The sequence below is a fragment of the Manis javanica genome, chromosome X (genome assembly GCF_040802235.1).
Source record: "Manis javanica isolate MJ-LG chromosome X, MJ_LKY, whole genome shotgun sequence".
Taxonomy (NCBI): domain Eukaryota; kingdom Metazoa; phylum Chordata; class Mammalia; order Pholidota; family Manidae; genus Manis; species Manis javanica.
Genome location: NC_133174.1, coordinates 10,864,390 through 10,891,108, shown reverse-complemented (window position 1 = coordinate 10,891,108; position 26,719 = coordinate 10,864,390). Strand labels below are relative to the sequence as shown.

The following is a 26,719-nucleotide window of genomic DNA, read 5'->3' as shown; positions in this document are numbered from 1 at the left end:
CATTGACTCTTCTTCAAAACTTATTCTCTATCCTGAATACAGTAAGCAAAGAGCAAAAAATAGACAAGAAAATTCTTGAAGAATAAATACTTTGTTCCTTCAAAAATGCATGATTCTAGGTCTGGAGTAGGACATATAAAAGGTGAATATGCGACATCTTGTCATCTTGTGCATGGATGAGTGTGTATGTGTGTGTGTGTGTGTGTATGTGGCAGAGCAACAAAGTGTACCCAGAGTGGCAGTTCCCTGGCACTTGTCTCTCCAAGAGATGCTCCACTTACGTTTCCCATCAAATCATACAAATCTTTCATCTTTCACTAAAGATTTCCACTGAGACAAGCTCAAGTCTTATCTGAAGCTTTCTGAGTCCCTGTGGATAGAGGGCTAACCCTAATGTGTAATGGGAAATCTTCTAGTTAGCCGCTTTTTGGTAATTGTGACTTTCTCTTCCTTTTCCTTTTTTTCTCTTAAATACTGAAGCCGTTTCTCTCTTTCCAGCTGTCTTCCATGGTAGTCACCTCTTTTATTGTTTGCGTAGTTTCGTTTTGCCTGTTTTAAGCTTATGTAGAAGTCATTCTGTTCTTTCAGGTCTTGCTTTTTTTTGCTTGACATTATTATGAGGTTCAAGGTTGATTCACATTATGTTGTGCAGCTGTTTGTGCATGGTATTTATTCTAACTGTGATATCATGTAGTTTTATTTCCATTCTGTGTTGATGGACATTTGGTTTGGGTGGCAGCATGAGGCCACTAACACATTATGGACATTCTTGCACATGTCACCTAGTTAAACATGGAATATACCATCCATTTTACTAAGTAATGGTACTTTTCATCATAAGTAGTTACATCATTTTATACTCCCTAGAAGAGGAATTGCTGGTCAAAGGGAAATGCATATTCAACTTTGAAGTAATGCAATTTTTTTCTTTTCCCCCAAAAGACTGTACCAGTGTACACTTTTACCAGCAGTATGTCAACATTCTTGTTTAAATTCCTGCTATTTTCAGACTTTTTACGTTTTTGACATCTGGTGGATGTGAAATCCAACAATTAAAATAGTCGCACATAATTCCATTGTATGGATTAGCTATCACTTGTTCAAATCAAGATTCTGGTGTCGGGCATGCAGTTTCCACTTTTTCTGTTTCATAATCAAATCAGTGCTTGTCCAATTCCTTGGAATAAATTCCAAGAGTGGAAATGCTGGACTAAATGTTCTGCACATTTAAAACTTTGATCCCTATTACCCAATTGCCATTTGAAAAGATTTTACAATTTTACATTCCCGTGTATGGTACTTGCTATCTTTTTCCCCATACCCCCTTAAGTCCAGGGAAAGGAAATTCTAAAACCGAAATCAGTCAAAGGGAGAAGTAAAGTGTAAAATCCACTTACTGCTTACAATCTGCAGTCCGCAGCTGTCTTTTTCCTGCTCTAGCAGAAGCCAACCAGCCCTCCCCTTAACCTCTCAGGTTCAGATAAGCCCTCCAGTCGCCCAGGTAATTACCCACTGATACGGAGATAAACTCTCCACCCCTGAGTCACGTCTATTAATATGTAGATGCACTAAAGCCATACTTCTCTCCACCCCTGAGGATGCACTAAAGCCGGGCAAGATAGTCTGGAAATACTACAATTTTACCCACACCCACATACCCTTGTCAAAAGTAACTTAAAAATTTTTTTTCTTTTTTTAATCTAAATAATGCATATACTTAATTTTAGAAGTCAAATGACACAAGGCTTTCAGAACGGTAGACCCTTGACTTGCTGCTGCTCCGGGAGGAGCGGGTTCCCCACTCGGGGAAAGTTCACTATAAATTTGGTGAGACCGAATAAAGACAAGGGCAAGTTGGGGGTTAAAAGGGACTCATACCATGTTTATTCTCACAGCGGGCACAGACAGCTGGCTGCCGCGCAGCACCCTTCTGCTCCCCAGCGTGGGGCTTTCTCCCCTAGCACTGGGGCTCCAGGTTTCTCTCTCCTGCTTCCCCTCTGCCCCACTAAGCTCTGGGCCTCTCCACTCACACTGCTCTCTCCTTCCCCGCCTCTAGCGCCAGGGAAGAACTCTGTGGATGGGTCTCTGGTGACTGGTGGACGCCCGACCAATTACATCCAGGCGCTGGTATGTTTCTTCTCCACTCCTTCGCTGGGCTGCTACGCCTATGACTGACCTGAGGCTCTAGCCGCAGGTAAACATGCTGCTGCCCATAGGTACGCAAACAGGCTTTTCAGGTACACAGTGGGTGATATTAAAGTCTGGCAAGAATCCTGGCCATAAATTTCCATTTTCTTTATACTTGCTCTACTCCACCACCAATTCCCACCTCCCAGGATCTGTCATTTTAAGCTTTTAGCACTTTCATTTATTTGCTTCTATATCCCATAATAATGTTTATACAAGTGTGGTAGAGACTTCTAGTTGCCTACTCTGATACCAGTTTTTCCTCGGCCTGTTAGAAATGGCATAAAACTAAATGTGATTTATTCCCAGAGGAATTAACGTTTAAACAAAAGGGTATTAACAAGAAGCCTACAAGTCAGAACATGTACCAGGGAGTCACTCCAGCTGGGAAGGGGAGGAAGCTTAAGAAAGAGCCGGCTGTACATCACTTCAGGAAAAATGCAGAAAAAGTTTTAAACCAGCCAATAGAATTAAGACAACTGTGGGAAAAAAAAAAGCCTAATATAGAAACAACTTGCTTAGGCGGACATCCAGGCAAGAAGGTGAACCTGTAGTACTCGGCCAATGGGGAGCCAGGGGAGGGACGCGCATTCTAAGGAATACATTGCTTGTTGTAGGCGCCCTGAGGGTGCCTGCTCACCAGACACCCGATTTTGGTACAGCGCCATTAAAGCCTTGCTCCGCTCTTCTCTTTGTCTCCGTGTCCACTTACTGAGTTTGGACCAGTGAGTGTTTTTCTCACAGCCTTCAGAGGTAGCACACCACCGGAATTCCTGGGCCTTTCCGGGGTTCTTATCATCAAAATGGCCTTGTCACCACCTGGGTGCTGCTAGCTGCTTGCCTATTTTTGTCACTATGAATTTATACCTCTTTTGTTCCTTCACTGGCATTTAGTGGGGTTAGTGGATGGAGTGGAGATAAATGCATATATTTAATCTGCCACATTCAATCTGAAAGCCTAAAATAATGTACATTCAGAAAGTTAACTTTGAAAACAGTTAAAATGGCATCTATTTTACAAAGGCCTTTCTTAAAATAGGATATGTAGGACATGGGGTAAATTTTTTAAAATATGCAATTCCACCCTCATTTTCTAAGCAAGAAGCTGAGCACCTCCTAGTTGTGTATCTTTCCCAACCAAAACTTTCACCTCTGGCTTCTTTCTTATGCGGCCAGTGCTTGGCAATCCTGGCTGCCCATCAGAATGCCTCAGGGAGTTTCTAAAAAGAAAATCCGACACCCAGGGCAGACCAGTTAGTTAATCTCTCTGCAGGTGGGACTTGGACATCAGCATTCATTCATCCATCCATTTTATTTATTTAAGCAGTGAAAGTTTTATTTCAATACACTCCCCGAGGGAGGGGCAGGCCAGAGTCCAGGCAGACCAAGGCCTCAGTCTCTTAGGGGAGGGTCTATTCTGTCCCAGCAGGGAGGTGACTCTTAGAGGCAAGAGCATTTTTAACGCTCCCAGGTGGTTCTCAAGGGCTGGATCACTGCCTTAGGCCAAGAGATTCACTGGCTTAGCCCTTTTCTGAAAGCATGGTAATAGGGGCATTAAGACCTCCATCCAGGGTTACCTTGTTGGCTAAACTCCACGGATGTAATACATACTTAGAAATTTTCCACCAAACGTGGTTACAAACCATTTTGTTGTTTAAAGGAGTAACACTTTACCTACCTGTATAATTCACAGAAGCAGGGCATTTTACTCCTTGACGAACCATAAAAATGTAGCATAACTATTTTTATGCTGAGTACAAAATCTGACTTTATCCTTTTTTCACAGGGCAATCAATGCACAATTAGGTTTTCAGTAAGAATATCATGTAAAATTGATTAACAACTAGTCCTATATTTCTATTGTAATTTTAGTTTTTTTTAGTTTCTCTGAAACCTTTTTGTATTTATTCAACATTCACCACTAAAAATTTTAGTGCATATACTGAGAGCCAAACACTGTGGTATTCTGATCTGTTTTACATCTAGGATTTTTAGCTACTTGAAAACATTTAACATGTATCTTTCCCTCCAGCAAACTCTATTTGAAAAACACCCAAAACTTTTCCCTTCAATAGGATTACTTTAGAAGTTGCGAGTCATCATCTCCTAACCCAAACTCAGCAATTAGAAACTGTGGCACCGTAAGCAGAAATGTCTTGATAATGGGATCAATGGTTTCACAGATTATATGAGTTTATTGCTATAACCCAGTTGATCCCAGTTGAGATAGTCTGGCTCATTCACACGTGTATATCCAAATTATGAACAGAAGAGTAATGCTTAGACCCACACACACAGTTTTCTCGTTGACTATACCTTTGCCAGAGGATTGTGGACTAACTTTGACGCGGTCAAGAATATAAACATGTACATTTTTCTTACAAAGAGTGGTCTTAATTTTATTCCCCTTTATGAAATAAAGGCTCCTTGAAGAATGTTTCAGGAAGCAAATACTTTGAAGCGTTCTGACAGTAAGCCACCTTTTTTTAAAAAAAACCATATTCTATGAACATGGGTCTGCTGGTATAGTAGAATACAAGCAGGATTGATCAGTGAAGTCTCATAAGTTGTATCCAGAGGAACACAATTTTATAAAGATTAACAGTTTAATTAAGACAAACAAAGCTAAAACATTTATATGTGGTGATGATTTAAACAGGAACAAGAGACTTTACGGTGAATGTGCTTCTGCAGGTCATTATTACAAAAAAAAAGAACATTGAAAGACCCTTTTTACAAAACCATCATGTGAATTTAGGAAAATATTGTGGTGTAATTAAAAAACAAAACAAGAAAGAAAAGGTCTCAGAGATAGTATTTTTGCAGTTACTCCTCAATGTCAAATTGTGTATATTACTAGCATTAAAATCACCATAATTATCTCTTGGCTTCCAGATAATATCTAGCAAGAAAATAGTCCTGAAACTGCTTCTTCTTAAGTTCTTTGGTACAATTTGGTCATTTTGATAGTTATCAATCCATTATCAAGTACTTTAACATACATGTATCAATGAAAATGCAACAAAAAGTACAAATGTTTAGAAAACCACAACTGAAGAATAAATCATATTCTTGACCTTATGGAAAACAGAACTTTAAAAATTTTACTTGTGTTTCTGTGGCAAAGATATCCATACTGACTATATCTCTAGCTAGATTTATACTAAAGAAATACCATATAAAACATCCTTATATGATCATTAGAATAACTGGTCTGTATATTTTTAAGTAGAAGAGGCAAGTTTCTACTTGAAGAGAGAATAATTTTGGATTTCATGAAGTTACACTATTTTGTGTCTTCTGATTCAGTGAGTGTTGCCATCTAGAATTTAATGTCAGTTACAGAATGTTAAGGATTATTCCTTTATTTCAGGAAACAGCTAATTTTCATCCTGCAGCATTTTCTCTATTTCTTTATCCCAGTTTTCATCTCGCTTCTCCGATTCTGTCACCACTTCGTATTCTTGAAGTTCCTGCTGTAGTTCTTTTTCCCAATCTGCAGATTCATCTACATGAAACAATGAGAAGGTTCTCTCTGAATTCATAACGCTGGTTTTAACAATTTAGTCACCTATGATTGCCTATGTTAAGTCCTAGAGACAATAATTTTTACCGTGTTTTCTCACTGTATGAGCACCGAAAAACTGAACAAGTTTTAACAGTGATCAAAGAGAAGTATGATTAGAAAGATAAATTTGTTAAATGTAGAAGCAAAAGTATCAGATGTTTGGAGTTATTTTGCTTTACCTGGGACTCTGCTTTTCCCTACATTTAAATGGATAGTGGGCAATTAACATTTGGTTGCAAATGAACATTTGCCACAATGACAATGGTTGCGAAAACAACTACCATTTCTTAGCACTGACTGAGCCACACTGCGCTGCTTTCTACATATTACTTTGTTTCATCCTTAAAATAATCCATGGACTAGATACACCACTGTACACATTTCACAGGTGGGTAACTGGAGGCTTAGAAAGGTTAAGTAACTTGCCCAAGATCACACAGCTTGATAACAAGACATACGGATGGAACTAGATCTGCAGAGTCCAGTTTGTGCTTAACCACTTGAGCGCTAGTCTCCCTAGAGTGGCAACAGGTGCTAGCACTTGGAGTCAGGCAGTCTCTTGCCAAAGCCTGCCTCCTCACATGGGGCTCCATCTGAGCTCTCACATCAGTCTTCCATGTTGAGATTTAGGTCTGCCACTTTCTGCTTGTACACTGAACACATGTGGAAGTGCATGCACGTGCATGTACACATGCATGTATATATAGGATAGGGCACCTGTTATGTAATGTTATAAAATAGTGAGGAAAAAAAGTGGCTATTTAAAAAAGTAAAGCTACAATTCATTTTCATCTTTTAAAAATAAACCCTAAACTTAGTAGCTATAGAGGAAACGAAAACCAAATGTTTTAATTTTTTTCAGCAGTGACCTCAAGGGAAAAGTGTGTTGCATAACAAACCACCAATTTCACAAATGTGTATTAGGTGCAAAATGGGTGCTAGGCTCCATGTTAGGTACTGTTGGGGATAACAAGACAAGATATAACTGCCCTTGTGGAAATTAAAATGTAGCTGGGGTGGCCAAGACAACTAATATAGAAAAGATTATTAAGTGGTCCAAATTATGACCAGGGCAGGAATTCAGAAAAACAGCTAGCCCAGAGTACTAGCCAGTACTTTAGAATCCTGCCCTAGGGCTCCTTCCAGCCTCCCATGGGACCTCTGCTACTGGTTATCACCAATGCACAGTCCGCTCTAGCTACTACCCACAAACATGGGGCTCATGCCCACCTTCCTTCTTCCATGGCCAGCAATCATCTTTATTAGAAAACAGGTGTGGGTGGGAGGGGTCTGAGGGGGCCTAGTAAACACAGGTTTTCACTTGCCCACTTGATTCTTTTTCTCCCAGCAGCTCCTCCCTCCTCCTTCCTTCCCCATTTTCTTCTCCAGAGTCCCTCCATAGGATGCAAACAGGTTCCAGCTTGCCCCTGGGAAGCTAGTTTTCTCACCGGTGCTCTCAGGAAGCCAGCTGTTACCACAGTTGTGCAAAGTGCACTGTAAGTCTCAGAAGGCTTCCTGAAACACCCTTCATCTGATGATTAACCCAAGCCTTTCCTTCCCATCCAGTTGAAAGCCAGTCATTTGTCCTGATGTGCCAAAGAAATCAGTGTTCCCCTGCTCCCCCACCCCAGGCTTGTACATTTTTCCTAAATCATTTTACTAAAATAAAAGCAGCCTGCTCCTTCCCAGAAGCAATACTCTTGTGGCACACAGCAGCTGGGAAAAGAATCTATGTGTACTATAACCCCAAGCAGAAGGCGGAGGGCAGCATCTCTAGTAAAAGGGTATGCACTCCCTTGCCTATTCCTGGCCACAAATCCTTGGGGCTGAGGTGCCTTGGACAGATTATTTAACCTCTCTGGGTCTTGTTTCTCCTCTCCATGCTTCTGTGCATGCTTAGGGCATAGGGCTGTGAGGTCTGGTCATGGCTAGCATCCACCCCTTAGTGGGGAACAGAGAAGCAATTCTGATGCAAGTTATAATATATGTTTGCATTATCTGCTTCAGAATAACAATTTTCTACAACCAACTTCAGAACTGGGGAAGAGCGTAGACGTTTTGTACCTTCTGCTATGGCTTTCTCCTGCTCCTTTTTGTCAAGCACCAGCTGTTCCATCTCCTTCCTCAGGTCCTCCTGATCTAAGTTACAGGCATTGAAGGCATCACTGACGAACTCAGAAACACCCGGGCTGGTAGAAATGTCCTCTTCGTCCTGAAATGCAACATGACCTGTGGAAATGGTTCTCTGTTTGATATTTATGTCTAGAGTTTGTTTCTCATCCTCTCGCACTTTAGTGCAGCATCATTTTTGTTACCTTCCTCTGTTACTTGAATGATCACTGCTCTCCAACCTTCTAACCTGCAGTTACTCGGTAATGAAATGAGCTACCACCTGAATCTATTATGCTCGCTCATAGTTTGCATCACTCCACTCATTCTGTCCAATTCCTGATGAGCCTATCTCATAAATGATGAGAATCATTTGTGCCAGGGAACTGCCTTACATCTCAGCTATAGGTCCTTAACTATTCAAGGACTGGACCCTCTTCTTCAGAACAGGTAAAACCCATATTCATAAGTAGTTTGAAATGGTATCTGAGATAGTTAACACAGAGTTATTTCATTTCCAGACATCAACTACTATGTACAATGTAAAACTGTATTACCTCTTGAGTTTTAAGCTGAGATTTGATTACAACAGGTGGCGTTTTGGGCCGTACTGCCTCTAAGAAGTGAGAATAAAAGAGACAATAATTGCTTGATTCAATTCTGAATACATCTTATAACAACTAAAATACCCACAAGTATGACAATACTAAATAATTTCCAGAAATAAGCTTTTATATGTTGTTTTCAGTTTTTCTTATTATAAGAAATAGCCAGGTGGAACTATGTCAACCTCTTTCTTTTGGGGATTTTTCTTTTATGTCATCATATTCAATACCCCTCACATAAGATTTCTAGCAGGAAGTATATTTTGACTTCAGTGTTAGCAAAATTCATTGAAGAATACTTTTGCTCTTTTAGGATAATGAGAATTCAGTTATTCATCAAGTCTTCCATTTGTCACAAATGCTAGAAAGCACACAGTAAAACGAAATGCTCAGCCACAGCTTCTCCCCTTTCTCCCAGGCTGCATTTTCTATCTTACCAACTTGACAAGATGTATAATCTTTCCTGAACCCTGTCTTAAGCCCATTTTGTTACACAGGAGTATTTGGTAAAATGGCATTTTCCAATAAAGTTAATAAAAATAAATACTAAAGAATGACAGACAACCGGGATTAATGTTAACATCTATAAGCAAACTGCCAAATGTTACTATGTGGCAACTTCATTCCATTTGCTTGACCCTAAATGCAGCCTGACGGTCTTTCCTGGTGCTCTGTACAGTCAGCGCCTTATATACCATGGCTCTGTGTAATTACTTACAATTCTGTGAATGGAGTAAGTCTCCCACTGTAATTTATACCTATGCACAGCAGGTAGTCATTAAATGTTAAAAATATGACACAAAATACATTTCTTGTTTTAATTATTATTACAGATATTAAATTGTTGCTGATATCATAAAATACTTTCCCCAAGAAGCAGGGGCTAAACTGTCCAGTAAAAGTCAAATATGTAACTTAATGGCACCTTGCTCTGAGCTGGACACTGGTAACTTGGAGTGGAATGGAGCTTAGTTCTGTTCTACAGACCATATACGGTACTGGGGAAAGACCAGGTTGGATGGAGGACTGAGAAACAGAAAAAAGCAGTGGACTGACTCAGAGGAGGACAGAAGGCACAGAGCACCACACAGTAAAGGGCAAGGAAAGAGGCAGGAAGACGACTGGTGATCGAGGGAGAAATAAAGAAAAAAGACAATGAGAAAACACAGCAAAGTAAAAGAAAGCTTGGGGAAGACGTGTGAGCAGAGTTAGAGGCAGTGTGAAGAATGAGTATTTCCTCCGGAAAGAAAAGAATTTTCCGTAAGACAATGACATCACTGGTACATACAAGACAGCAAGCTCACGAGAGTGTCTAAGTTAAGAATGTTCTAAAAGCAACTCTTTGTCTTTTTTCTTTTACTTTCAGAGTGAAATCTTCTCTGAATATACCTGTCAGTGGCAACTCATCCTCTCTGCTATGCATCTTCTCTTCCTTCCCGGCGGCCTGCTGCTGGGCGGCCAGGGCTGTGAGCTGGGCTGACTGCTTAATCAGGGAGACCCGGTAAAAGTAGTTCCTCCAAAACACTTCTTCCTTCACGCTTTTAAAGACAAACAACACATTTGAGACTGCATACCCACAAATGCATGCAGGAATGATCGGTTGCAGTGGAGATTAGAACAGATGCTTTTTAGGGGCATTTTCAAATCTGAGACTCAAAGGATTCTCATTTGCTTTCAATTCAAAGTTGAGTAACATGAAGAACAGCTACGGTCTTCATAGCAGTGAAAGACAATTTACAGAACACCAATGAAACCTCAGAGTTTCTTGGTGTTTTAGTAATATCAACATTACCAACAGCACAGGAAAACAGGCACTGCTGTGAAAGCTGTAGATCAACCTGGGCAACTGGAAGGAGAGCCAGGGCTCCACCAATTACCTGCTATTTACCAAAGGATTAAGTGCTTTCAAGCAGTGAGAAGAAAGGATTGTGGGTGTTGTTCCTTATGAAAGGAAATGTTTGGCAGCTTGCACATAACAAGCAATCAGTAAGAGTTAGCAACCAGCTGGGGTAAGATTGATACAAACACTGAATAAAAACCTGAGAACTTTCAGTGGCTCTCAAACTTATCTGCATATTAGAATCACCTGGTGTGCGGTGTCGTGCCTAAGTGGGGGAAGGTACATGGCCACGTGGGGGTGGCCTGGAATGGGGAATGAGAACATGAGTAGGGAGAGGAGAGTGTCTGAGCAGGGGAGGGGGTGATGGCAAAAACAGAAGATTGGATACATGCAGGGGGATTGACTGATTAAGGGAAAATATTAACAATAGTGGAAACCAGGTTTCTCACCATCAGAAAAGGGAGTTACAAACATTAAAAGGGAAAATTGTAACACGATCCTTGTCTTGAGGTATCGCTATGAACACATGGTTTTCATTTAATAGAGATGCAAATGAGTGCATGCATGTGTACATGAGCACATGCATATATTCCCTAGTGCTGCCCAGAGTGGGCGGGCCAAGAAGTGATGACACCCCACTAGCAATGACCATGCCTTGTGCTCAGATACTGGTTTCGAAACACCATTTTCCACTAATAGGAACCAGAGCCCCTTGGACAAATGGCTGATATCAGGGTTGCAGCAAGGGAAGAACAAGATGAGCCTGGACTATCTTATGCTCAAAGAATGATGGGGATGAGTCAAAAGAACACAGAAGCCAGCATGAAAGGGCTCCCACTGATCAAACTGGTAATAATTTGAGTAGAAAAATAAACAATGATAGCAACGGATTATAACCATTGCATTAAACAGGATTATGAGTCCATACAGATGTACATAAATACAATGACTACACGGAAAGTCCTATGAGGAACGGGGTATTTACACTGTTTCAAAGTACCTCCCCAGAAAGTACTTATTAAGAGGAAAGGAATAACTTAATAGTCAAGAAGCCTGGCAGGAACCACCTTAAATCAAATGACAAAAGTGTGGACAGTAATGGGACAAAATGGCAGTGTGTACTCCCTGATAGGATGCAGCAGACTGAAGGAGACTGATGAGACATGAAAACGAAATGATCATGTGTTTGAACTGGATGCTTTTGCTAAAAAGGGTATTATTGGGAAGAATGGTAAAACTTCGATGGGGTCTGGGAATAAGATGGTAATGACATGTAAGTGACCCTTTCCTGACTTGGATGCTTACATCATGGTTATGTAGGGAATCCTTGCTTGTAGGAAATACACACCAAAGCATGCAGGGGTGATGGGGAATCAGATCTTAGATGAATTCAAAAAAGAAGTTCTTTATACTGTGTTTCCAGCATTTCCATAAGTTTGTGATTGTTTCAAAATAATAATGAAAAATATTGATGATTGTGCTCACCTCAGAGCAACTAAATAAAAATTTCAAGGATGGAAGACAAAACAAGACTCAAGAAAAACCATAGAATGCACACCTCCTCCTCCCCCAAACCAAGGATAGCCAAGGAATGGCTTTGGTGACCTGTGGAGTATGTGTGGGATTTTTTTGCCTGGAGGACTTGCTCATTTTAGGTTCCAAAAATGTTTTGCTGGTAGAAATGACAAAAGGGTGGGAAAATGCCTCTGTACCTCCTGGTTTACTAGCAGGGATGCAGATTCTTAGAATGGAGGGCAAGTCAAGGAAGAAAGCGTAACAGAAAAAGACTTTGAAGAAGTAAAAGAAAATCAGTGAGAACCAAGAAAATAAAATACTGAGGCCCAGACTTGTGAATAAGAACAGGACTTGCCTTGGATAAGCCATCAGAAGATGTGGCTGTCACATTTGTGAATGGCAAAGCTAGGCCAGGAAGCTAGCTTTTTAAGTGACTGAGGCAAAATGCAAGATTATCTACAAAAGCTAGGCTAGGTAACAAGATGACATACTGCTAGATGCAACTCATCTTTTTCTTCATTAATTCCACCAGCATTTACCGAGTGCCACATCCATCAGGTCCCATGCTAGATGCTGGGGGATGGGAGGATAGGGGCCATCAATTCAGGAATGAGAAAGACAAGTGGTCTGCCAACACAGATTGTCACAGGAATAATCATCTCTTGTTAAGTTCTTACTATGTGCCAATCAGCATTTCCCAAACTCACGTGGCCTCATAACTCTCTTTTTCTTATAACATCTCTTAGAAATAGTTCAGCAGGATGGAGACCTGGCTTCACAGCTAATCATGAAGCATCAAAGGCACCACAAGTTTACCTGAGCAAACAGTATGCTGCAGCTGCTCGAAGAGCTGATGAAGTCTTAGGCTGCATCAAAAAGCAATACAAGATACACTACAGTGTGCTCTTCTGCAATTAGCACAATGTTTTCATTTTGGAGGACTCACTCTCAGAGGTTAATCACCTAGACAGTGCAGGGGTACAAGACTGATACCTGGGGAACAAATGAACGAACTGGGGCTATTTACCTGGACAAGTTCAAGGGTCTTAAAACTGCAACGTCACAGCTGTATGAGTGAGATTAGCCTTCCCGTGAGGTAGTAAGCTGCCTGAGTATTTTCAAGGTCATTTTTAATTCTGGGTTCTAGATGCTCAAAATGAAAAAGATGTATTACCTATGTACAGTGGATTATGGACAATGTTTGCTCTCTGAATAAAAGCAAACATCTAGACTGTTTCTTTTCCAAAGCCTCTCCCACTTGATATAAGAGGAAATGGACACAGAGGCACCTGTAAAATACTGTTACCGTCTGGAAGAGTCGCAATGCAGATGGCGGACTGAAGATCCTGAGAAACCTCATGATAATGAAAACCAGGGAACGTAGCAACTCCCAAACATTTACCTGATCACTTATGCTTTCATGGACTATTTTAAGGCATTAGTATTCTGTGACATCCTTTGGAAAACAATGTACATATGTCACAGTCCAAGGCTGGAAAGGACTTGTCATTTCTCTACTGTTGTCAGCGTGAAGGCCTCAGGGTGTCTGTGATGCAAAAGCAGGGCCGTATCATGCCAGCACTGCTGTCACAGGGAAGTGCTAACACACTAAAAGGTATTTTAAAATATAGACCAAGTGTTATTTTCTGAATTGTTAATGACGGTTTCTGTTTAGAAAGTGTCTCAAATGATCAAAGCCCTATTATTTGTGTGACGGCTCATTGTTGTGCTGTTAGGGAATTATGGAAATTTCAACAAAACAAAGTGGAGAGACTAGAACAAAGAACCCCCCTGCATACATGAGACCTAACTTAACAATTATCAGTATTTTGCCACTCATGCTTCATCTATGTCACTTTCCCTTGCACACATGCTTTTCTTTGGGTGGGTTGGTATATTTTAAAGCAATGCCAGATATCATATCCTTTCATTCATAAATACTTCAGTGAGCATTTCTAACAGAGAAAGACTTATAAAAACTAGTGACCTAATTTCTAAATCAGCGCTAACAGAATTAGCAGTAGGAAACTGGAATCATGTTACTCAGTGGGCAGCTTACTTAGCCTATGACAAATCAGAGATACTATTTGCCACATACCAATTCTCCAAAGCTTTTAAAAAGTCTAAAATTACTGTCAGCAGTGAGAGAGTCCAGAATCCTCAATAACCCAAACCAGAGACAACTACATGCTTACCACAAGTGTGTCAGGCCCCGCGTGTCACACCTCAGGACCTGAGAGCGCTGGCAGAGGGCCCACTGTGAGGCCCAGGGTGAGCCAAGTGGTCTTCACGTTGATGGTGCCTTCAGGTGTGAAGCCCGCCTGAATTCAGAACTCTGCTACTCTTCTCTCACAAGACACGGCCACTCTGAATGGGTATGACCTCAAATTCTGAGGTGACAGAGCTTCCGACAGATATACATATACATAAGAACTGTTCAAAAGCCAATTCCCAGGGGTTTGTGGGCATAACAGTACAAAATTATGATCAACTGATAAATTTTTTTATACTCCCAACTGAAAGTTGTTACTTTCAGGAGAGTGGAAGGCTGTATAGATTCACCACCAATATATTAAAATTATGAAGGGAAAAGTTTCACTTAAAAAAATAAAGAAATAAAAGAGTTTATATAACTGTTGTTCCAGACAGAAGACCTCTGCTGCTATGTGAACCATAAGGCTAGCAGATATTTGTTAAAACCCCTATTTGGCCAGCTAACCACGGCACAACAAATATATCTGAGCTCCCTTTGAAAACACCACTAAATACACATACAATGGTATACATTTTATAATGTATATAAATGTTGAATCACAATGTTGTATGTCTAAAACTATTATGTCAACTATACTTCAAAAAAAGTCAGAAACAAAAAAATCAAAACAAAGACCACTGCAATATAGAAAAGGAATGAGGTAGACAAAACCCACGTTACCAAAGAGAACTAGTGAGGAAAAGATAAGTTGATGGTCTAGGGAGCTTCCCTGAGTTGCCTGCTGGAGGGGCGGCCAGAAGCAGGTCTGTTTATCAGGCCAAAGCTCAGAAAGGTCCCTGGACAGAAGGCACCAGTCATTTTGGGAGGCCAAGTGCAGGCTGGGCTCAAGACAGGAGGTACAGCGGAGGCCCAAAAGGAGGGGTGGCTCCTCCTCCCTTGCTGCCCCTTGTGGCTGGTGGCCAGGGACTCTGTTGCCACTGGCTGAGGAAACACTGTGGGTAGGAAAGAGAACAAGAACTCTACTGCCAAACAACAGAGCCCAAGTGCACACAGGCAGTGGGCAGTACCGAGGGGCCTCAGAGACCTCAGTTGCATTTGGAAAGGCAAGGGGACATTTGTTTTTTGGGGAAACTGCGATCTGCCTTCTACGTGGGGATAAGAGAGTGCATCTCATCTCCATCCCGACTTCCTGCAAAGTACCCTTTGGGTTTTGATGGTCCGGCACTGTGTGCTGTGGGGAGAGCGCTGAAGGGCTGCAGAGCCTGCTTTTAGTGATGAGAGAGTCTGAGACAGTTCTGGGCCGCCATTCCATGATTCTCCCTGATACTAGGCACATGACCAAGGTCACTAGAAAAACTCAAATACATGATGCAACAGCACCCCTCCAGTTCGAGAACACACTGCTTACAGTTTAGGAACAAGGGCAAATCTCATCCTGCTCAGCAGCTCGTCCTCCTGAAGCATGATGAGGGCAACAGGATACATCTGATCAAAGTCAAAATTAAACTGCACACCGGCTGGAGGGTCACGAAGGAAATTCCTCTTGTCCTTTGAAGAAAAGGGGTAAACACATGGGGAACACCACAGAATGTGATTTACATGTGACAATGCATCACTCACTGATTTGCCAAATGCTGAAATCTCATGAAGATTTCAGCCGTGAAGTCCACTGAGCTATCACTGACCTGTTCACTCATGAGAGCAAAGAACAGATTCTTTCATATATTTTTTAACTATCAACTGAAAGGAGCCTACTGGGAGGCCAGGAATTCAATGGTGCAATGATTAGTTGCAATTACACAGTTTGAAATCATATGAACACACGTTTGTTTCAGTGAGCACCTTTACGTAAGTGAAAACTAGAGTCAATAATGTTAGAAACACTACTTAGAAACTGGCTACTAACAGAGTGCCTGTCATTTTCATCTCAACTTACCCATATTGGATTTTAACAATATTTTTGGTTTTTGAGAATTCCTACATTAATAAGGCAAGAAAAAAATCTGATCCTAAATGAATTTTACTTATTCTACCTTCCAATGTAAAAATTTCAAAGCCTGAAATTACTCCAGTGATATTTCTCCAGGATTTCGACAGTAGCCGTCTAATGGGCAATGGTCTCCAGTCCCAGTTCTGCTACCCAGAGCAACCTGCTTCTTCCACCACCTCAAGCACATGTAGTTTACCTATGACTGAAATCCTTCAATGACTCCTTGTTGCCTTAAAACCTAACCTTATCAGAATGGTATAAAAAGGCTCCTTACCTACTTCTCCAACTGCATCCTATAGTCCAGTCATACCCAAATGCTTCCAATGCCCCTACTGAATGTCAAACCCTGCCCCACTTCCCCCCAACCCCACCCCCCAACAGTAACCACTGCCTAAGACTTAATAACTTGGCCCCGTATCATCACTTTGGGGAAGCTTCCCTGGCATCATGCCTATGCCTCTAAAAGAAACAAGCTGTCTCTCTTCCTGCACTTCCTTAGCGTCCTGCGTCACAGCACTTACTACAGGGAGTGATACTGTATGTGTGGTCACTTAGCAGCTCCCCACTAAGCCTCTAGGCTCCTGGGAGGGGGGATTGTCTCATTCACCTCAAGTCCTAGGACAAGGCTTGGCCCAGAGGTGTTGCTGAAAACAATTTGCTGAATTGAGGTATCATAAGTACCCAATGACAACTGTACTATCCATTTCTTTTCATGCATTAAGTGGCCCAATACAAGAAGCTTCAAGGGTTACTCTGCTATACTCTGAATTATCCCAAACTAGTGCCTGGTAAGTCAGAGAATGTAGGGCAACTCTGGCAGAGATTGCTAATTGTCCCCCAGGACTTCTTCCTTCCTTTCTTTCAGGATCACAACTTAGTTCCAGCTGGGCATGTGGCTGCCTGGCCAGAGGCTGGATTTCCCAGGCTCCCTGGCATCTAGGAGTGGCTAGGCTGTCTAAGGTGACAAAGGGGGGTGGGCCTGAGTGATAGGTGCAGTTTCTGGGTCTTGTCTTTCAAATGGTCTGGCACGCCCACACACCTCTTCCCAATCCCCACAGGCTGGAACACAGTCATGGTTATGGGGAGCTGGCTTCCCCACAGGGAGGCAAGACAACATCCTAGGGGCTAGTACAGGATGGGACTGAGACAGGAAGAACTTGGGCCCCTAATGACTTCACGGACACAGCACCTCTACTTGGACCATCTATCTCTGGACTCTTACGTGTGGGGTTAGGAGAGAGGGACAGAAACTCGTACCTTATTTAACCTACTATATTTTTGGATTTTTCTATTATAGCAATTTAGTCCATCCCTTAACAAATTCAGCAGCCACCATAATGGACATATTGGAGTGGCTTTCAAAGCCTCTGGATCATGCCAAAATCCTGTGGGCTCTTTTGTAGGCACGCCTGCATGCAACGTTCACTGAGTCACCCATGCATCAGGTGCTCATTCCGAACCTACTGTGCTCCAGATACATGCCACCTGCTCAGCCGGGCATAGCACAGGTGGAGTCCCTGTCTTCACGGAGCTTCCATTCCAGTTGGGGGGTGGGAACAGACCGGATTTAGACTGCTAAGGCCGAGATGGGCTCATTGGGAACAGAGGGCTGCTAGAGTGGTGGGGGAAGGCTTCTAGGAGATGCCATTTGAGCTGAGATCGTGAGGAGTGGTACAGGGTGGGGAGGAGAGGAAAGCAACCACAGGCACTACAGTGGGACAGAGCTCAGCCTGGCTGTGCTCCAGCAAGACATGGTGGCTGGAGTGCTGGGAGTCAGCGCAGTGGGACACAAGGGAGGAGAGGTGCACAAAGCCTGGGGCTTTGGAAGCCAGTGGAAGGAGTTTAGGTCTTAATCTACGAAGAGCTACCAGTAGAAGGGTCTATGTATGGGAGCAACAGGATGTGATTTATGCCATTAAGTAGATCCCTCTGGCTGCTGAGAGGAGCTTATCCCGGAAAGGGGCAAGAATGGGATAGGACAGCAGCTGGGATGCCTCGGGCAGGAGATGATGGCACCAGGCCCACAGTGGTGGCAGGGGAGAAGTGGGCTGGAGCGGTATATCCCGAATACAGCATGGTCAGGACAGAGTGCGGGAGGCACAACTCATGGAAGACTCCTGGGTTTGTGGCCAGAAAAATACTGGTGGATAAACGGGAGTTTTATTCTGAGATGGAAACGAGGAGAGAACAGGTTTGGGGGACAGAGGAGCTGTGGGGGACTGGACTGGTGAGTATCTGACATTTGCTCTGAAATGACATTGACTCTCACTGTCCTTCTCATTTGTCCACAAATTCCTTCTCGAGATAAGCAGGTATGTACTATGCAACCTTGGTGTCAATTTGGTCATAACATGGCAAACAAAATATATGGTGTTCACACTTCTCAACCCGTAATGGATGCTCTAGTCTCTACAGGGTTTACGAATGGAAAGAAAAAAACCCTTAAAATGCCCTGGGTGAGGGCAATGGAAGGGAGGTAAAGCCCAGCTCTACATTTGTTTGTTTTCTAGACTGAGGTTCCATTTATGACTTTGGTTAAAAAAGAAAAAAAGAGTGGATTAAAAACAAACTTGAAAACCACTGATAGAGTAAAAAGCCCTATTAGCTGAGTTCTGTGCCAGGCAGGCTGCTGGGTGCTGAGGACAGATGGAGATCAAGGCCAACCTCTGACCGCGAAGAGTTCACAGCCCAGTGGAGACACAGATAAGTAGTGAGGGTCACATTGGACAGTCTTGGTCCCCATGCCTATACAATTTCAATAAAACCCCTACCTACCTCACAGATGTACACTGGGGCTCAAAAGACAGAATGTATGAGAGAAGGCTTTCTGAAACTGTCAGGTGCTACACAATTGTTACCTGGTATCTCTATGTTCCCTCTAAAGTCCCAAGAGCTATTTTCATGGGCCAGCATATGGAATTTTATTTCTTTCAATTTCAGTTTCAAATACAGGGGGCTGTTAAGGAGAAAATTTAGAATATAATCATTTGATTCAGAAAAAATAAGAATATTATCTAGAAACTATATATGACAGCATATCTCAAAAGATTATCTTAGTAACATAAAATAATCCTTTTAAGGCTGAGTTACTTTGTGGTAATAAGCTATACTGTTTTCCATTAAGTAAAAAAGAACTTGAAAAAAAAAGAAAAAAGAACTTGAGAAGCAAATTAAAAGTTAGTGGAAGAAATTGTTAAGTTGGTATATACATTCCTAACATTTCAAAATATTTAAAAAGTTGTACAGAAGAGAAACATTCTCCTAAGGATAAAATCATGCTAGGAAAAAAGTATTTCTATACATGGAATCACAAGATACTTACAGCTGATAAGGCCAAGATTTGTTGTTGAATTGTTTCTTCATCATTACTATCAACCCACGGGGGCACTGCTGTTTCTAAATGGTTTTTAATGGCAAAGAAGAAAAGAGAAAATCAGGTTACAAGGGTTATGTGGCAATCCATGGTTTGGAAGAATAAGAATGTTTCCACACAATCATTTTAGCAATTTATAAAGAGATTCCAAACACAAACATTCATAATTCCTAGACTTACCATATCAATCTTCTGCACGTATGCATTTGGTAAAAAATTACTCTGCTTGGAATTATATGGTGGAGAAACTGGATGACACCTTGACCAGGTGACCAAAATCAACATCCCCAGTGAAGGAGAGATGCCACTGTGGGCCTCCAGGTGTGATATCCTGAGGACACATCAGCTGTGAGCTGTTCTGGCCAAGAACACACAATCTGAATCTAATCATAAGGAAATATCAGGCAAAGCCCAGTGAGGAACTGTCTATTCAAAAAAAGGGGGGTGGGGTGGGTTTGAGTATTCTTCAAAACACTAATGTCATAAAAGACAAAGGGTGTGGAAATATTCCAGATTAAAGGAGGCTAAGAGACATAACAAAAATGCAATGCTGTGTCCTAGACTGGGTGTTATATTGAGGAGGAAAATATGTAAAAGACATAACTGGGTCAACTGACGATATTAGAATATGCATAGTATATCAGTGTTCAATTTCTTAAAGCTGCCAACTGTACGGTCAGTGATTATGTAAGAGAATTTCCCTACTTATGAGGAAATACACATTCAATGTAACAGAAAAAAAGGATGCAAAAAGGGAAAAAGCATGTAAATAAGGCTGATGGAATAAAATGCCAACAGTCTAGGAAGAAGGTATACATGTTTGCTGTACTACGTGGACGCTCGCAACTTTTTGGTAAACTGAAATTATTTCCAAATAAAATATTTTTATAAACTAGTGGTGCTTGGCTCATGACAAAAAGTGATAAGGAGGCTGCAAGATAAGTGATTAGGAATTAAAGGTTGTCAAGAGTGAAAACAAATGAAAAAAGACACGGACAAATCGGAGGCAATAAACAATAGAGCTGGGATCAAATCATCAATGAGCCTCTAGAAGCTAAATGCTGGGAATACCAAGATGAGTAACACCCAGCTGGGTCTTCCAGGGCTCACAGGAAAGAGATGATTGCAACTCAGCAGGATTATAATGCCAGGTGATAAACGGTAACCTGGAGAGGGGAGTCCCACAGGATTTTCTATGGTGACTTGGGAGCCAATCTTGGGTTAGGAGTTCAGTGTTGGGTGTGTTTAGGGGGTGTTCAGAGGGAGCAGCAGGTGTAAGAGCAGAGGCAAAACCACAAAGCATGTGCAGCTCAACCATCTAAGCTTGGAGCAGGTCAGGGGGGCAGAGCCGAGGCTGTGGTGCAGGTGCTGAGTACAGAGATACACATACAGAGGGTCCTAACGTTTTTGCAGAAATAATCCCTTTTTGTGTTATGCCGCAGAAGTCAAATGGAAGAGACAGCCCATTGTGTATCAATTGATAGAAAAGTTATGTACACTCATGGATAGACACTTGTTTCATTCTTTGCTTATCCTAAGCAAGCAAATGGTGGCAACTATAATTCAAATTCTGCTAAATGTAAGATAAACTATTTTCATATGTTAAAAAAAATTAGGGTAAAGCTCCTTTAAAACTTTTTTTCTCACACTTACTGTAACACTTTGGTCTCCATTTTCAGTCTATTCATGTGGGAGCCTCTCCTAGTGCTACTTATCCTCCCAAGGCCCACTTTTCTGGTGTAGATGAGACACCCCCATCTCCCTGTTCCTCTGAAACTGCTTTTTAGGGCAGTCAATAATCCCCAGGTTGTCCAACCCCATGGACACTTACTCCTATTCTCTGTAGGCTGGCTTCCTCATCTTGAAAGTGGAGCTTACGGGAGGTAGCTCACAGAACCACTGTGACCACTGAGTGAACACATGCACATGGACCACTCATCAAGTGCCCTTCCTCATGGTGACTGTAAACAGACCTTGCAGCTGGTCTTGTTCTCCTTGAAATTCTCCCATCTATGGGCTTCTACTGCTTCTCTCCTAGCAAATGTTCTCTCTCTTGGGTAAGTGGGCACTTGTTTTGATGGCAGATTTATTTCCATCACTTACCAGCTGAGCAACCTTCAGCAAATGACTTACCCTTGCTGATCCTGCCTTTTATAAGAGGAGATGACATATATAAAGTGCCCACCACTCAGCAGGCCCTCAGAAACTGCCAATTCCTCCTGCTCCTCCCTTCCCCTCAAACCCTGTACATCTCTCCTCAGCTCTCTTCATGCTCGGCACTGTCACTGAGGAGCTCACCTGTGCTCATGGCTTTGGCACATCTTGACTAGTAATCTGTACCAGTAGATGGAATCCTCCTCTATGCTTCAAAAAGGAATAAATTGCTGCTGGACCCCATTAATTTAGCGGTGCTGACCAGCAGAACTTTCTGCAATGATAGAAATGTTCTCTATCTGCATTGTCCAATATGGTACCCATTAGCCCCATGTGGTTACTGGGCACCTGATATGAGAAATGGAGTTTTTCCAATATGCCACCTGCATTCCCTTCCCTGCCTCTGTACATGTTCCTCTCACCTGAGGTCTAATGGGTGCCTCAAAACTGAAAGTACCCCCAATCCTCTCATCCCTGCTCCCTTATACTTCCTATCTCAGAGAACCAAGCAGCTCTTACACCAAGTCTCTGAGCCAGGATCAATTTTACTACTTCCCGTGAATTGGTAAGTTGCGCTAAATTGTATAGGTTATTTCTCCCAAAGAGCTGCTTCATACTTTTGAGTAACTAGGTGCAGCAATGCCCAACAGGAACTTGCCACAGTACTAACTAGCTCTTCCTGAATTTGTGGCACTGCTCAAACCCACTGAGTTATTTTACACTTCTGTCAAATGGAAAGACATGAGGCCAGTTTTGGGTTTCAGCACCACCCAATAGTAACAGGAGGCAGTTTAAGACCTTATAACTGCAAATATTTAGATAAGCATTTGTCAGTAAAGAAATCTATTGAGTACGTTCTCCAAACGCCCATGACTTTTCACAGCCCTCTGCCACTCCCCTGGAAAGCTTTGTTCTATTTTTCTCCTGAAGAGAATGGGAGGGAGCCAACATTTGCTAAGTGCCTATTATGTGTATATATTGTACTGCCCTGGACATGTTCTAAAATGAGAAATGAAAGTTTTCTCTCTTTCACAGCCTGCCCCCACACCCCCACCAGGGGCTGTCATTTGGTCAACCTCATCCACCATCCCAGCCATGGGCAACGATTTCCTTCCTTCCTTTAAACCCTGAAGGTTTATGAGTTTGTCTCCTCCATTAGTCTTTGTGCTACCAGAAGGAGGGGGGCTGTTACTCACACATTTTTGTATTCTCAGAGGCCTAGTGTGGTGTCTGGCACACAATAGGTGCTCAATAAAATTTGGCAGCTAAGTAAGTCATTACCACAAACCTATATCATACCTGATTTTTTGGTATGCTGTTCCTCAACAAATTTTTTCTGTTCCTTCTGAAAATCTCCTATAATTGTCTGTTAAAAAATATGTAAAAAGTCAAATAACTTTGGAAAGTTTATTAGATAAGAATTACATTCAAGATTTGTGAAGCTTATTTAAGACATTCATTTTCCTCAAATAAAAAGGCTAAAAAATGAGCTACCCAGCAAAAAGAGAAATTCAACATTTTGAATTTAAAAGTACACACCCCTTTATGATAGCTTATCTTTGAAAAGCAAAAATAAAATGAGTTTAAAATTCAATTATTGTATTACTCTAAAAAACTATAAGGCGAGGTTAAATCTCATTCTAACAAATAGTATACACAACAAAGTATCTAGATAACAAGCTATCTAAAGTTTAATTGATGACCTCCTTAGTTCAAATAATTACCAACATAAATGAAATTCCCTAGGTCTGCACCCTACCTCTGCAAAAAATGAACAAACTCACTCCTTAGGGTCTTAAAAGGGTTGTTCCTAATGGGCTAGGGCTTTAAAACCTTAACTGAATAATGCAAAGGCTTAATAAATATATTCAGAAATAGTAATAGTTTAAATTAAACTCACAATATGAAAACTGTAGCATTATCCCAAAATATTAATGTATTTTAGAATATATTAAAACTAAAACAAAGGTTATTCAAATCAGGTAATTTATATCATAGCATCTTGTTATACAAAAGAGAGAAAAAAACCCAAGAATCTCAACAATATTTTGATCAGAACATGATATCTTACTTGGGTTAATCAAGTTCAGAAGGGATGATTATATTAGGTGCTAATGAATTTCATAAATCTCTACTTTCAAAAGATATTTAAATGTACCTTATCAATGATGTCATCTATCTTTCCTTCTTCAACTGATTTCTTTATTGTCTGTGCTGTTTCAGCAACTGATTCAGTTATCTTTTTTGTAGCAGCAGTTGCAAAGTTAAATAGATAGGCTGTAAAGAATAAAAGAGAGTCTATGCTCCAAGTACAATGGCTATGGTATCTGTGACTTTTCCCTTAAAGAGCTCTTACAGGAATCTTAAACCATTGGGCACATTCCCTGTTAGTCAGGACTTGAAACAAGGAATGAGAAGCAGGGGCAGTACTCTACTTACCGGGTGGATAGGCCATCCTGATTGGGCCTTGAATCCATCTCTTGCAAAGACCTTTAGCATGCTGCCCAGTTCTCCCTGGTAGCTGTTTCAAACTTGTCTGGCCCTTCTCCAGTCATTAGTTCTAGCTTATCTCACTACATAACTCCCCCTTCAACTTCACAAATCACACCAAGGCTCCTTTTTACTTTCCTTCCTTTCTAGGCCCTAAATAGCCCATGTTTATTTTCTTTCTTCCCTCCTATTGAACGAAAAAATGACCGTCCTTTCCTAGATTAGCCCATCCTATGATAAATCTGGGAGAATTAAAAAAAAATAGAAATCGTGGCAAGCCCTAATATAAATATGAATCCTTCTTAATAATAATGAGCAAATATGTAGAACAAATTAAAACTAAAACAAACTCCCACCTTTACAAAAGGAAAAAACAAAATTAACGTTCCTTAAGACCTGAAAAGACATGTACCAAAGCTCCACTGTGCTATATAATATAAAGGCCTGTATGTGGACAAGTACCACTTCAAAGTCCATACTCTGCACCAAATGGGCTGCAGGAAGTGACCTCAGGCAGGTCCTGAAGCTGGACCCGGATGCGCCCAGGCAGCTGGCCTGCCTTCCACTCTTCTCATCCTACAAGAAATGCTCTGTAAGTTAGGGCCGTCTGGCCTCTGCTACTTGCACTTGCCGAGGGGGCAGGTGAGCTGACTCTCACAACACTCGGGCAGGGAGAAAACGCTTTACTGCTCCCGCTATTTACACACTTTGTAAAGACTGACAAGTCACCAGGAACTTCATGCAGAGAATTTAGCTGCTAGATGAAACCTCGGCCTTGCCCAGATCCTCACCAACCTCTCCCGTCCTGAGAAGACTGACCGACAGACACACCTTCTTCTCCTTCTCCTTCCCCCCACCCCACAGGCCCCAACCAGTCGCGCCCGCGCCCCAGAAGTGTCAAGATGGATGCGGGCATTCCTCGACATTCTCTGGTCCCGGGGGCCAGGGTAGACTCACTGCCGAGGCCTTTGGCCTGGTGAAGGAGCTCCTGGTCCCCCGCTTGCTGAGGCTCCCCCTCCGCCGACTCCACCACCGCCTCAGCGCGCTGCTCGGGTGGAGCGTCTCCTGCACGCTGCCCATCTCCCTCGGACTGCCGGCCACTCGCCGCCGGCTGCTCCAAGCCAAACCAGCTGCTCAGACCCTGGAACATCCCGCTCGCGGGGCGGCAGCCGCGGTCCGGATCACTGGAAACCCTTACCTGCCCCCAACTCCACAACGCAGGCCCCCTTGGGATATGGCCGGAAGCGCTGCTCGGGGCAGCGGGGTCTATGGGTCTCCCCGCCTCTACGGCAACTCCGCTGCCGGCCGCGCGTGCGTCACTTCCGGCCAAAGGCCCGCCTCCTCTGTTTATTTCGGTAGCGTTCTTACGTGCGTGGAAACCCAACAAAGGGCTTTCCCACGTCGTCCCGCCCCGCCTCCTTACCGCCTGACGCCGCTTAGTGGGTGGCTGACCTGTGCGTGTGTGAACGGCGTCTGTGTCACTCCAAGCAGCTTGGCTGCTGATTTAGCCTCGCCTTCTCAGGTCCAGCTGGGCCGGCCCCGCGGAAATGGATGTCTTTAGCCTCTTCCTAAGTCCAATTAAAACTCACCATGGGGTGCAGGCAGTAGAATCTACGCTATGAGAAACCACGGGACACATGACCTTGTTTCTTCAAAGAAGTTGCCAGGAGGGTGGCGGGGGAGGAGAACCTATAGATTAAAAACGATTTAAGAGCCATAACCCATGGCAATTGGATTTAATTTGGATTCCAAATCAAACAAACATATTGGGGAAAAATGTATGAAGATTTTAAGATTTGGAAATTTAGGCGTTGGATCAGGAAAGTAAGAAATTGTTAAATTAAAATTTTAATTGTAAAAAGCATAAAATTTCCCATCTTAGCCATTTTTAAGTATACAGTTCACTAGCATTAAGTACATTCACATTGTTGTGCTCATTCTCCAGAAATCTTTTCCTGTTGGAAAAGTAAAATTCCTTACCCATTAAACAACTGGCCTTTCCTTCCTCCAGCCTCTGGCAACCATGCTACTTTCTGTCTGCGAGTTTGACGACTCCAGGAACCTCATATAGGTGGAATTATACCATATTTGCCTTTTTGTGACAGGCTTATTTCAGTTAGCAGATATCCTCTAGGTTCATCCATGTTCTAGCATGTCAGAATTCCCTTATTTTTCTGCCTTAAAAAAAGCTACCTTTAAAAAGGCTGAGTAAGCTCAAAATAGAAATAACATTTGACCCAGGAATTCCACTCCTAGAACTTTACCTTAAGAATGCAGCAGCCCAGTTTGAAAAAGACAGATGCACCCCTACGTTTATCGCAGCACTATTTACAATAGCCAAAAAATGGAAGCAACCTAAGCGTCCATCAGTAGATGAATGGATAAAGAAGATGTGGTACATATACACAATGGAATATTATTCAGCCATAAGAAGAAAACAAATCCTACCATTTGCAACAACATGGATGGAGCTAGAGGGGATTATGCTCAGTGAAATAAGACAGGCAGAGAAAGACAAGTACCAAATGATTTCACTCATATGTGGAGTATAAGAACAAAGGAAAACTGAAGGAGCAAAACAGCAGCAGACTCACAGAGCCCAAGAATGGACTAACAGTTACCAAAGGGAAAGGGACTGGGGAGGATGGGTGGGAAGGGAGGGATAAGGGCAGG

The 26,719-nt window shown here is 42.2% G+C and overlaps 1 protein-coding gene across 1 annotated transcript; it reads right to left on the bottom strand.

The window, feature by feature from the left end:
- Positions 1 to 4,774: 4,774 nt before the first annotated feature.
- SYAP1 (synapse associated protein 1) lies at positions 4,775 to 25,347 on the bottom strand. Its single transcript, XM_017678889.3, has 9 exons — positions 25,004 to 25,347; positions 23,715 to 23,833; positions 22,856 to 22,922; positions 19,352 to 19,425; positions 15,448 to 15,587; positions 9,859 to 10,007; positions 8,422 to 8,480; positions 7,820 to 7,967; positions 4,775 to 5,695 (listed from the first exon to the last, which is right to left on the bottom strand). The coding sequence occupies exons 1-9, from the start codon at positions 25,194 to 25,196 to the stop codon at positions 5,568 to 5,570; spliced, it is 1,077 nt and encodes a 358-aa protein (XP_017534378.1). The 5' UTR covers positions 25,197 to 25,347; the 3' UTR covers positions 4,775 to 5,567.
- Positions 25,348 to 26,719: the final 1,372 nt, after the last annotated feature.

What these genes read in the sequence shown, in the direction of transcription:
- SYAP1 (XM_017678889.3), bottom strand. Translation starts at nt 25,196, where the DNA reads ATGTTCCAGGGTCTGAGCAGCTGGTTTGGCTTGGAGCAGCCGGCGGCG. An exon ending in CCAGGCCAAAGGCCTCGGCA is followed by an intron (nt 23,834 to 25,003) that starts GTGAGTCTACCC and finishes TATTCTTTACAG; the next exon opens with CCTATCTATTTAACTTTGCA. An exon ending in ACAGCATACCAAAAAATCAG is followed by an intron (nt 19,426 to 22,855) that starts GTATGATATAGG and finishes AAAACCATTTAG; the next exon opens with AAACAGCAGTGCCCCCGTGG.